The sequence below is a fragment of the Sinocyclocheilus rhinocerous genome, unplaced genomic scaffold (assembly GCF_001515625.1).
Source record: "Sinocyclocheilus rhinocerous isolate Xijiao unplaced genomic scaffold, SAMN03320098_v1.1 scaffold469, whole genome shotgun sequence".
NCBI classification, from domain to species: Eukaryota; Metazoa; Chordata; class Actinopteri; order Cypriniformes; family Cyprinidae; genus Sinocyclocheilus; species Sinocyclocheilus rhinocerous.
The window spans coordinates 940,632-953,717 of record NW_015636034.1 but is presented as its reverse complement, the minus strand read 5'-3'; the positions used below and the strand labels follow the sequence as shown (position 1 = coordinate 953,717).

The 13,086-nt window shown below is 37.2% G+C and overlaps 1 protein-coding gene across 1 annotated transcript; it reads right to left on the bottom strand.

The window, feature by feature from the left end:
• Window positions 1-280: 280 nt before the first annotated feature.
• On the bottom strand, window positions 281-8,138 carry LOC107747573 (protein C9orf72-like). Its single transcript, XM_016562162.1, has 10 exons — window positions 8,051-8,138; window positions 7,194-7,753; window positions 7,005-7,100; window positions 6,004-6,068; window positions 5,832-5,904; window positions 5,637-5,753; window positions 5,248-5,483; window positions 2,744-2,801; window positions 2,536-2,645; window positions 281-1,508 (listed from the first exon to the last, which is right to left on the bottom strand). Exons 2-10 carry the CDS (start codon window positions 7,638-7,640, stop codon window positions 1,322-1,324), a joined length of 1,389 nt encoding a protein of 462 aa, XP_016417648.1. The 5' UTR covers window positions 7,641-7,753; window positions 8,051-8,138; the 3' UTR covers window positions 281-1,321.
• Between the last annotated feature and the right edge of the window lie 4,948 nt (window positions 8,139-13,086).

The window sequence follows — 13,086 nt, the reverse complement described above, 5'->3', positions numbered from 1 at the left end:
ATATATAACATTGAACAGTGCTGTCAATGCTGGAAAATATTTGACTGAATATTAAAATGTGGGAATATATTAGTATGTTAAAGCGTTTTTGTAAAATCCCTTTTGACAGAACTGACTACTTTTGCCACTGTACTGCAAATACAATCAGATTAGAGATCAATAATAGATTGTTCTTTCTCATGCTTTTCTGTCCAGTCCCAACCCTTCATGACTACAGAAATAAAGTGTACTGTTGTCTCATCAAACCATAATCCCCATATAAGCCTCAAAAAAAAAAATTTTCTTTATTTAGAACAGTGAATAATTAAAATATTTTAACAGGCACAATCAAATAAGTCATGTTTCACAAACAAAAGGCACAACACATTTACAACTTGAAATATATCAATATACATGTCACAGTTTAAAATAAACTTCCGTTTGTGATTCCATAAATAGTCCAAAATATTCAGAACTCCATCTATGTCTTGAATAAATATTAGGAGTCTCCATTAATGCACTGCCTGTTTGATATATAACATACATAGCAGTGGAGTAATATCTTGTGGAAGAACACTTCAAAATGAAAGCAAGATGTCTATGGGGCCCTTCCTGTTATTTGCTGACTTCCTTGCACATTGTACACCAGAGATTTGGCCTTATGAGTCAAGTTGCACTTCACTTTTCCCACATTTCCACCAGCTTTCCTATATTCATGCCCCAAGCCAGATGCAAAGGTATAAGCCATTTAATTAACCGTTAGCTTAGTTTGTTAGACTCAAGTAAAGGAACAAAGAAAAGTCTCCCAGTAAATAGGGTTCTGCAAAGTAACACATCTGTCATCTGTAAAGTCTACAGACAATCATAGCTAAAAGGCCAGTGAATGTTATTACAGAGTAAAGGTTACTTTAATTAAACCACATTTTAAAATACTTTATGGTGTTCCAATTTAAATGAGAGGATGTCCATAGAAGACAAACTTAAGAGTGGGATTAAAATTACTTCAACTTTGTTCCTTGCCATGTTACACATCATCAATTTATTGTGCTATGAATGAAGGTATATGTTAGTTAGCCGTTAACCAAAAACCTATTAAGTGTGAGATCCAAACATTGATTGTACAAATACTCCCATTCAAGAATCTCATATGCACGAAATCTTCTTCACACAAATATGAATTCATCAGCATCACTAAGCAGGTTATCATTATTTTAAAGCATGTGTGAATCAGTTGACATTTCAGCAGCAGGTGTTGTTTCAGAAAAAGCGCATAATAAATATACTAAAATAAACTTCAGGATGCAAGCGTGTCCTGTGGTGTGATGAGCACAGGGTTCAGAGGTCAGAAGTTAATGAGGAGGTCACGTTCCTGTACACTGGTAAGAAAAGACTTCCCAAAAACAAAGGAGTGAAGGCCTGCCCGGAGCTTCTCCGTCATCGCCATGATGATATTCAAGTCACCCTCCACCGTTAAGGCCAAATCAGTTTTCAAGTTGCGTAGAGATCTGAAAGGTTTTTTGCCCTTCTGCCTATAATTAATAATAATTAATAACACAATGAGTCTACCGTAAAATAAACAACATAATCGCAACTTTAAAATATAGCCAGGTATGTTGAAGGAATACTGGAATTCATGTTTATCAAGTTTAACTAAAAAAAGGAGACCTTTTTTTAATTAATTAAAATTAAAATTTAATTTGAATTTAAAAAGGAGAGCTTTTAAATTAATTTAAATTTAATGTGAATTTAAAAAAGGGGAACTATTTAGTTTTTTGCTTAGATTGAAATAAGCAATGCAGAGCAGCTAAAATAGATAAATATTATATTAAATCATTTTCTATTTATCGATAAAATTTCATTGCAATATTAATGACTTGTATTAAATAAAAAAATAAAAACCAGCCTAAAATGTTAAATCATGCTAAAAAAAAATAGTTTACACTAACATTCAAAAATTTGCTGATTTTTATTTTATTTTTTTTTCAAAATAATTTTCCTGAAAAAAAATGTATCGAAATTTAAATGTACCACAAATATATTAAGCAGCACACAACTGTTTTCAACACTGATAATAATAAGAAACATTTTTTGAGCACCAAATTGGCATATCAGAGTGATTTCTGATGGATCATGTGACACTAAAAACTAGAGTAATGATGCTGAAAATTCAGCTTTGCATCACAGGAATAAATTACATTTTAAAAATATTAAAATAGAAAGCAGTTACTTCAAACTGTAGTAATATTTCACATCACTGCATTTTCGAGCAAATAAATGCATTCTTGGTGAACAAAATAGACTTCTTTCAATAACGTTTAAAAATCTTACCAACTCCAAACTTCTGAATGTCAGTATATATCACCCACCTTAGTTTACAGTACATAATAGTACAAAAATTGAGCTTGATATTACTGAAAATTGTTGTCATTCACTGCATTTGAGTGCATTAATTATCTCCAGTAACCACATGATACTTAAATTCTAGTTAAAATATTTCCAATAAATCACACTGTGTAGTGTCTGTAGAAGATGTGAGCTCAAAGCTGCTGTACTTACGTCTCATCCTCAATATATCTGAGCAGTGTCAGGGCCTTCCTGTGCAGCAGGAGAAGGAAGTGGGACAAATACACACTCCGCAGAGACAGACCTGGTTTCAACAGAAACACCTAGAGATCGACAAAGCAGCAAACAAATACACGTTATCGAGGCCAAAGCGGAGGATGTTATTATAAAGCTCAGAAGAAAGGGAGTCGCGCAGACTTACCTCATCTATGAAAGACTTCACAAGTGTGTCTTTGTGCATCACGTCTTGAAATATATTCCTAAGAAAAGCCATAAAGTTTAGTTAGTGATTCAGAAGGTAAAGAAACCTCTCATTTCCTCTTGAGAAACTTTAAGAGCTGCTTTTAATTCTCTTAAAAAAGATTCAAAAGTTGACTACTTGACATGTGACGCAGATTACATGGTTTTTGGTATGTGTACAGTGTATCGAACGAATGATATGGTGAGTGCCCTCAAATGAGATGTAAAATGTCTCTGTTTCACCTCTCAGCAACTCTGTGAACTTTTAATGGAAAAATTCTCAGTCAAACAGTCACTGACAGTCCTTGAAAACAAATCAATGATGCAGCTCTATGCTGGCCACAGCCCTGAACCATGACATTAGCAGAGAGTGGAGAGTATTCACAATTTCAAGGACACACATCCATATACACAAGCATCTCAAAGCTCATTTCTTCATACAGAGAACTCAGATCAAAATACATTTACATTAACAGTTTACATTAACATTACTTAAAGCAATAGTAACACTGAATAATAATCTTACAGCATTAACTAATATTAAAGGGGTCATATGATGCTGCTAAAAAGAACATTATTTTGTGTATTTGGTGTAATGAAATGTGTTTATGCGGTTTAAAGTTCAAAAAACACATTATTTTCCACATACTGTACATTATTGTTTCTCCTCTATGCCCCGCCTTTTTGAAACGCGTCGATTTTTACAAAACTAATCGGTCTGAAAAGCGAGGTGTGCTCTGATTGGCCAGATATCCAATGCGTTGTGATTGGCCGAATACCTCAAGCATGAGACGGAAATGTTACGCCCCTCACATACTGTTGATGCCGTGTCCCGGCCGGAGCGAAGAGACAAAAACATTAAAACCCATTACAAACGAAGCATTTGTTGCATCCAGTGGGGACATAATTACTGATTATAATGACTTATACTGTCTTTTTACGCATTGCGTTGAGTTGCATTGCATCGCGCCGCGTAAACATAAAACTCTGTCTGCATTTGTGATCAGAGAAATGACAAACAACAAGTGCTAACGTTAATCCACACTGCCCAAAACTCGCGTTTGAATCATCAGTGGCAAATCCTTTAAATGAAAACGTACTTACGTGAGTCAGAACTGCCAGCATTTTAGTCTAACGTAACTCTCCCAGGATCAGTAAACAGTCCTCCATAAAATGCGCTGCACACATCTCAATATTTGGGTGGTTGACTCTTAACTTTTATAAAGAATATCTCTTTGGTTTTGAGACTTTAGTGTTTGCAACTTTACAGATCTTCTTTATGCACCAAGAGCTTGTAACACTCCAAAGAGAAAGGAAAAATTGAAATCGCATCATATGACCCCTTTAATGTTAATGTTAAATTCTACATAGCTTTATGAATTAACATGTATACCCAACCATTCAGATGTTTGTTGTCAGCAATATTTTTAAATGCTTTGGAAAGAAGACTCTTATGCTCACAAAGGCTGCATTTATTTGATCAAAAATACAGTAAACAGTACAATTATGAACAATTATTACAATTTAAAATAACTTATATTTTAATGTATTATTAAATGTAATTTATTCCTGTGATGGCAAAGCTACATTTTCAGCAGTCATTACTCCAGTTTTTAGTGTCACATAATCCTTAAAAATCATATGCTGATTTGCTGCTCAAGAAATATTTCTCATTATTATTAATGTTGAAACTGTTACACAGCTTTTTAATGATTTTTTTCAGGATTCGTCGATGTATAGAAAGTTCAAAAGAAGAGCATTTATTTGTAATGGTATAAATGTATTTACTGTCATTCTTGATCAATTTGAAAGCATTCTTGCTGAATAAAAGTATTTCTTTCTTTCAAAAAATTCTTACTGACCCCAAACCTTTGAACAGTAGTCTGTATTAGGAAAGAACATAAATTAAAAACAATTATTAGCATATTTATTAATAAATTAAGATAAATGTATTCCTAATGCATGAACTAATTTGTGAACACTATTGTAAAGCATTACCATATATTTTAACAGGTCCTAAGAGCAAATAATATTTATTTGTGTTTTTTGTATCAAAAAACAAATTTTTAATATTTGTATTCAATGACCACTAAACTATCCTTCGTCCCTGCTATCAAACACTGAGCTAGTTGATACATCTTTTATCGCTCTGTGATCTCTTTCTTCTCACATTTAATCTCTTTATTAATTTGGTAAGTAGTCATATAATAAGCAGGATAATGTACAGTCAGTAGGTCATTAATCACCAGCAGTCAGCATTAATCCAAAAAAATATATAAACCTTCGAGACGAAACAAGATCCCTTCACTCTGCAATAATAATCAACTCACTGTACAGTATCCCTTAAATATAGATTTTGTGTATTTGAATAAAAGACCATGATATCTTGTTATCCTGTCAATAAGGATCAGTCAATCATGATACAGTTTCCAGACTAAGAAGGTATGTAGAAGTCAAAGGTCATACAAGTCTGGTGTGTAGGAGTCTTGGGCATTGATGAGGTTGTCAGAACTGATGTCATCCTCGCTGGCGGCCTTCCAGAGGGCACTGAGCTCAGCTCGCATGTAGCGCCGCTGATGATATGTGTGCTCGTGGCAGGGTGGCATCTGCTTGACCGTGTTAATGTCCACGTCGATGTGGGTGGTGGGGTACAAGGAGTAGAGCACCTGCCGGTAGGGCAACACAAAGCTGCCTGTGGAGTCCTGGGAAAGAGAAATGAGGGACCTTTATAACATTACCACACAGCAAAGCCACCAGGAGTCCTTAAAGGTTATGGACCCATGTAATTAAGTACTGGATATTCTATGCAAATGGGCAGTAGTTATGAGTTTCCCATGGAGGGACACTGTGGATACCTTAAGGAGGCCTTGAACAAAGAGGCCGGTGTCATATTTAAACGAGCCGTCGGGGTGACACAGCCGAGAGCACTTCCTCTCCGCAGGAGTGAGGAAGAGGCACAGCGTGAGCACGATCTACAAAAGGTCTACAATCATTATTCGACTTTCATACTCAGATATGAATGGTGAGAATGTAGATGTGGGAATGTGCACCTTATTGACTTTCTCAGGATTGCTGCCAACCACCATGGAACAGCCACAAGTCTGAAGATGAGAGCTGATAGCCCTATGATAGAGAAGGATGACAAACATGACAACCTAAACAATGAAAACAAGCAACTCAATTCAGATCATTGACTTCTACTAAAGATGCAATATGTCTTACTTGTGTAAAAAGTCTTCGTGACAGCTGTCTCCAATATCATCATCATTGAGCACAGTGTCCTTTAGCTGTAAAGAGGAAAAGTATTCCTTTATGTGCTTCAGTGAGAGTGAGAAAAACATTCAAAATGTTTAATATTTCAAAACTGTCAGAAAAAGATCTCATGTAATTGTCACGGAGTGAAGATCTCTTCCAGCTAGATACATATTGTACACCCTTATGAACTAACCACTGTTTTGTTTGTACAGTGGTATTTATAAATTAAGATTAATATAGTACATCAAATGTAACAAATAATACATTTATTATAAGTATTTACAATGTTCATTAATGAGTCAATGACATGATGCAAATTGTTTTTGTTCTGGATGTTAATTTAAAAATCCCATTCATACATACAATGACTTGAATACATTTCTTCTATGCTGTGATGCATGATTTTATTTTTTCTGAATTAAAATTCATTGTGATTTTTGGGGGGGGGGCACAAAAATGTTAGCGTGAAACTTTCCTAATTTTATAATGAAGAAAAAAACTAATTAATTCCTTTAAATTCTTGAATAACATATTAAGTAGTTTGGCATAATCTTTATTGTTATTTCAGTTCTGCTCACTGCTTAATAGCCATGTTGTTTAACCAACATGCAGAAAAATGCCAAAAAATTATATGATCGAGTGATCACCTGCTCTTATTTATTTATTTTATTTCATTATTCATTTGGCTTATTATTAATTATTGCATTAGTGCTGTTATTTTTTATTACTATTGTAGTAGTACTGTTTTATTTCATTTATTGCATTAGTACTGTTTTATTTTATCTGTATTATTCTATTTTATGTAGTTAATTTTATTTAGTTCATTTCATTATAAATATGGCAGAAGCAAGTTTGAGTCCAGCTCACATACAAATTCCTTCTCTCTCCTCATTATTTCCTATTTACTCTAAATTCCCACTGTAAACAAAAAGTGTCCAGAAGCCCCTCAAATGTGTCAAAATACTCACATCCACTTCCTCTGGTACACTGTGTTTCTTCATGGAGGTAAGAAGCTCCATTATGGGAACAATCTCAGATGACAACACAGAGATTATGTTGTAACCCTACATGATAAAAAACACACAGCACATACATTACGAAAACTAACAAACAATAACTGGATCACAAGTAAAAGATGCACAACTCTGAGTAAAGACCTTCTGCATGCAGATGCGTCCCTTGCGGATGATGTGTTTGAGTCTCTCCACACACACACTGTGCAGTGGCAGGTAAAAGCTTAGCTCTGACTGCGGCAGGATGATTGACAGCGCACAAGTGTTCTTATCACCCTTGAGTTCTCCGTCAAATATCAGCGAGACTATGATAACTCCCTTTTCTGCCAAGACGAAGAACTTCACATCCACTGCGCCACTCTCCGCACTTCGCAAAATCTCACCGTTCAGCGTGTGATTGGCCAGAAACGTGACCTCTCCATCACTGAGAAGCGACAACCCCTGACCTTTGGGGGCCCAGATGTGCTGTACACGAGGTCCCAGGATGTTGTCCCAGTAAGCGAAGGTTGCAGCCAGCACGGGACACCAGTCCTCTACCAGCACTTCAGTCTTAGCCACACCAGGAGACTGCGGGGGACAGGCTGTAGACATGACGGCCACTCACACAGACCTACAGTCACTCTATTGCCAGTCTCACAATGCAGAAGTCAGTGGTGACAAACAGATTGCAACATCCCCCTGCTGTTACACTGCACCCATGCAATCTGTTGAAGAGGAACAGAGAAAATACAGTGGAGTGAACTAGAAAGTGAAACCACTGGCATGACATGTAAGCCAGGACAACAAAACGTTATAAAATTGCATTGTTATAAAAAGCACGAGCTTTTCGACTTAAGAATAAATCATTGGTGTCAAAATTTTAAAATATGTATCTGTACATGACATACATCGAGCTAATCACTACACCTCGACAGTCATGTATAAAACACGTCTGCATTAGCTCGAATAGTCGTGGTAAATCACATTTTTGCTGCCAGTATGTTACACATACAGAATCCTACCTGCTTTGGCTCAAAACAACAACACATTCGTCAACCCTTTTCTTGGTTTCCTGCTGTCATTAGGCTGAAGGCTGCGAAGAAGTGCGCAGCTGAAGCGCAGGGCACAACAGCGCCCTCTGGCGGCTGAAGGAGTAATGTGATTACCCGAGACCGGAGAGACGAGGGGGAAATTCAATTACCTCTCGAGTCGTTTTGTCAAACCATCACTTTAGGCTGTGAGCTGTATTGAGGAAGATATCGCTATTATATTATAGTATCGAACTGTGTTGCAGACTATTTGCAATTATATTACATTGATTTTTTGTTTACCATGCCCTGACACTACCTAAATGCATGGGGTTTCATAGCTAACGTTACTTCAATATGTTATTTAATAACTCGCGAATGACTCTTTCGATATTTTTTTTAAAGATTCAGACTGAATTCGGGACATTAGCATACTATTCTAACTGTTTTTGCCATAGTAAATGTAGTAGTATGCTAGTGTGCGGTGCAGAATTCAGCGTCAGTTAAACAGGTTCGCAAAACAGTCTGAATAAATCCGCCATTTAGACTGAATCAATCGTAGAGTTCACCAAAGGACTGAATCGTTTGGAGCACTTTTTACTTTATAACAACACGGAGAGCTAAAAGAACATTAGATGAAGAGGGTTTTCACCTACAATCTACTGAAACAAACCTTGCCTTGTATCGTTTGCCATCGACCAACGTCTTTATTAAGTTAAACATCTGCGAGAGCAGCTTGTGAATGACTCACTGCAGGTAAAGACATTTTCCAACCAGTACATAAATACAATAATCCTTTACTACTACATGTCATGATACCATCATTGTACAATGATATGCTACTAGAACAGCAGACTAAACTATACTTTGATGTTGCTAAATGTAGGCCTACTGTATGAACAGATATACCCTTACGAAAATTAACCATAGTAGTAACCATAGTTTTATTATAGTAAAAGTGTAGTAACCATTGTTTTTGTCGTATTGACTACCATTTATATAACCACAGTTTTACTACAAATACCATGGTTAAACTAAGGTTAGTGTAGCAAACCCATGGTAATTTTGTGGTTACCGTGGTTTAACTATAACCTTTTTTTGGAGTATAACCATGGTTAATTTTTGTAAGGGTCGTGGGATAGATGTAGAAAGTATCCATTTGTTTTCATGGGTCAATGAGAAGGTGAACGTTAGGATGTAAAATTAAGTGCAGATATGAAATTGAACGAGTGAAATCACCTCAGAGTTCAATTCCCAAATGTACTGATGAAATTTCTCTTGTGGTCACTTGGTCAGCTGCAGTATCATCCTCACTCTTAACCTCCTGATTGGCACATCATCCGTCTACCTCTCAGGTAGTAATACACACCATCGGTCCTCGCTGAACTTTTCCACTGATCTCAATTTTGTGGTTAAATACACCACTTGACCCTCACCACCTCGAACCACTATTGTTGGATGATATATATTGTGCTCTCATCTTTCCATTACAATGCCACAAACCTCGTTGCCTTATTGTGATGGCAGAGAGCGAAGAGAGACGGAGGCATTTCAGGTTGCCATGGCAACAATAGTGAGAAACAGCGTTAGCGACACTTTTAGGCAGCGCCTAGCAACCGTATCCATGCATCCAAAGGCCAGGTTACAAGACAGCACGGGAAGGAAATCATTTGCGCAGGCTTTTGTTAGAGCTGTTGCCTTCTGCTTGATTTGCTTAGCTACATAATGTTTTGGAAATATAGCAACAAATTATTCGCAGTTCAGTACGGATGAGTGTGCAGCTTTGGTATTAGCATGATGAGAAGCTGATTATGAGCGATTCTTGATGAGTTTGTGTGTATGTGTGTGCGTTTCTAAACGTAACCTTCGCGCTCACACGCTCCCTTCGCTGATTAGGGCTCGCTGCGCTGATTAGCAGTTGTCATGTCTGCTCTTTACAGAGTCATTACATCTGCCAGAGTGATTCCCTCCACCCCATTCCTCATCCCATCATTCTGTGGTGTGGAAGAGTGGAGATGCATGGCTCCTGCTCGCCCCAGCCCACACAGAGACGGGTAATGGGTTATTATTTCTAGAACAATACTTCTAATGCCATGGGTCTGAAAAGATCGCAACATGACCATCATGTTAGCGGGCTGAAGCTCAAATCGAGCATGCTTTTAGTGGCGAAAAAGTCAGAACAGAAGGACAAACCTGGCAAACAAACCCATGGGGGATGGTTGTGTTGTGTGATGGTGTAACTGAAGCCACTTTAAAATATGAGAGAGGCTCAGAGATTTATGACTGGGGTTCAGCTGGTGACATGTTGTTCCCCTTTGTTTCTTATTTTGCTTATTTGGCAGGCAGATAGGCACCGCTGGCAAACCTTTAGTCTAAACTCATCCTCCTTCACCATCAGTCAGAGTGAAATATATGGGGAAGATGAACCCCATCTTGGTAATCATTAGCCAACATCCATTTTCCAGCGACGTTAATCCACAGGGTAAAGATCTGAAAGTGTTTTGGGCAGAGCGTTTATTTCCCTCAAAATCAGGACCTTGTGGAAATATTGATTCCTTGTCATTTAGCAGGTGCTTTTTATCTGAAGTGATTTACAGTTACAGTACACTAACTGCAGGGACAGCCTCCCTGGAGCTTTGTCTGGGAACCGAGTGGGTGAAGGAAATCTCGTTGAAATAACTGCTGAACTGGGACTGTTCACAGCAGGGGTTCCCAAACTTTTTCAAGCTATGATCCTATACTGGGGAGGCGTAATTACTCTCAAGAACCACTAAAAATATGTTATAGTTAAATATGAGGGGAAAAGACCAATTTGCTCTCTCATTTTGCTCTCAGTTTTTGTTTTCTATTTCATACTATTGAATTTGGTAGGCTGAGAATTTCATTGCATTACCATAAACTATAAAAATGGGGATAATTATCTACAAAGACATGAATATGAAGTATATAGAAAGACAGAGAATATATTTTTGCTTTTCTGGTGGCACAGCATGTTAGAGCAGCCTAATGGCTTTAGTGGAGTAATGATTCAGTTGAGTGAATTCAGGCGAGTCATTTGTTGATTTAGTAGCTACTCTGACGAATTTGTTGAGTTCATTCTGTGAAGGATTCATCAGACTGATTCAGACTCCTGAGTTTGTGAGTCATACAGAACGATTCAGTAAAACAACCAGCTCATAATACTTGTGAATCGGACTGCCTGGCATTGTATTTTTGTTAAATGCTTGATATATGTAACATCAAGTGTCACCATTTCCAGGTCCAAACACTCTATCAGCTCACAAAAGCAAACAACAAACAGTTTTAGTGATTTATCTTTAAAGTTTATTGTTGAAATTTTGATGTCCGGGGTACTCTGATTCAGACACGGTGCTATAAATAAATAGCACTCATAAACAGCTCTTGAGATAGTCTCGCGGATAGCATGAAATGCATGAGGAGCGGCACCACTGAAAATGGCACAAGAAATACTGCTGTGGTGTGCGATGCACTTGTGTTGCTTCGTGAAAAAAACATATGGTAAGTTATCCCCAATTCAGATTTGAATTTGAGTACTTATATTATTCATTTTCCTGACATGGTATGAACAAACCATCATTTTTACACTCTATGATCCACAGTTTGAACACTCAGTAGGTTATCGACAGGATTTATTTTGCCATAATTAATTCAAGGTATGTCTGAATAATTAAAGTGTTTGTAGTAATATTTGATTTTATGAATTCTTCTTCTTGGGATTACTGATGTGCTGACGTCCTTCTAATATGTTTGTCTCTCTTGCACTTTCTTTTGGGTAGCAGGCAGTTCCCCAGGTCCATCTTGAAGCAAGCCTTTATGCATCAGTTCCTGATACTTTAATGTGTCTCTGAGGAAGACTCATTCACATAGAAAAGTGGCCCCTGCTCATATTTTCATCCCAAACATGTCCTGACAGAACACTGCAAGGTCAAGCACTCACCACAGACCACCATAGTCGTATGATGATGATGCACACTCACACACTCATATAAAAGCAACTTCTTTTGTTTCAGTTTGTGAGTCATAGACATGAACATGATTAGTTCAGGTATATTTAGATGCTTTTGATTGTGTAACAAAACAAGCTCATAAAGACCAGCAAACCTTCAGGGAATTTTAAGGTACTGGTAGTGTAGCACAGAGGTTAACGGTTTGGCCTGCAGTTTCTTTAATACAGCTGGAATACTTTTGTCACCAAGGACAAAAAGTAGTAACCTGAGGCATATTGTCTTGATGGAAATCTCTGTCCTTGCACTTTTGTGTAACACGATCAATCTAAAGCAGTTTAAGTGGAGGAAAGACTTTAAAATAATAATTGGTTTGGATAGGCTAAATTAAATTCGGTGCAGTGCTTATATCAAATACAATTTTTAGCCATCCGTCTTTCCTTTTTAAAATTGAGTTAAGATAGAGTCAGGAAGAAATATAGTATAAATATAGCTTCAGGTTGCAATATACGAGGTCCAACCTGAACAGCAAGAAGTAGGTAATTAAATGCTTAGATGTAACACAACTGACATCAAGACTTGGAATAAGGATTTTAAAGGGGTGGTTCACTGGGTTTTTTCTAGACTTGATTGTGTTTATGGGGTGCAGTCTAACATGTGTTAATGCTTCATTTAAAAAAACACATTATTTTTCACATAATTTACCTTTATTCCACACCGCTCTGACCCTTCTTTGAGAAATACGCTGATCATTTCCTGCTTTTATGAAGCCCCTCCCTCAGAAATACACGATGGGCTCTGATTGGTTAGCTAGCCCAGTGTGTTGTGATTGGCTAAACCGCCTCTAGTCTAAACGTCCCACCCCTCACCTCAGCGGCATGTGTTCCGGTTGTATTGTAAACAACGGTGTCGTTAATATCGCTTATCAGTTTGAGCCCGATTGAGAAGCAGAGGATATTATTGAAGAGGATCGTGCAGAACCTGTGCAAGCACGGCTTTTAATGGTAGGCCTATGTTTTTTGTTTGTTGTCTCATACTTTTAGATACACTGTTATTTGTAAATGC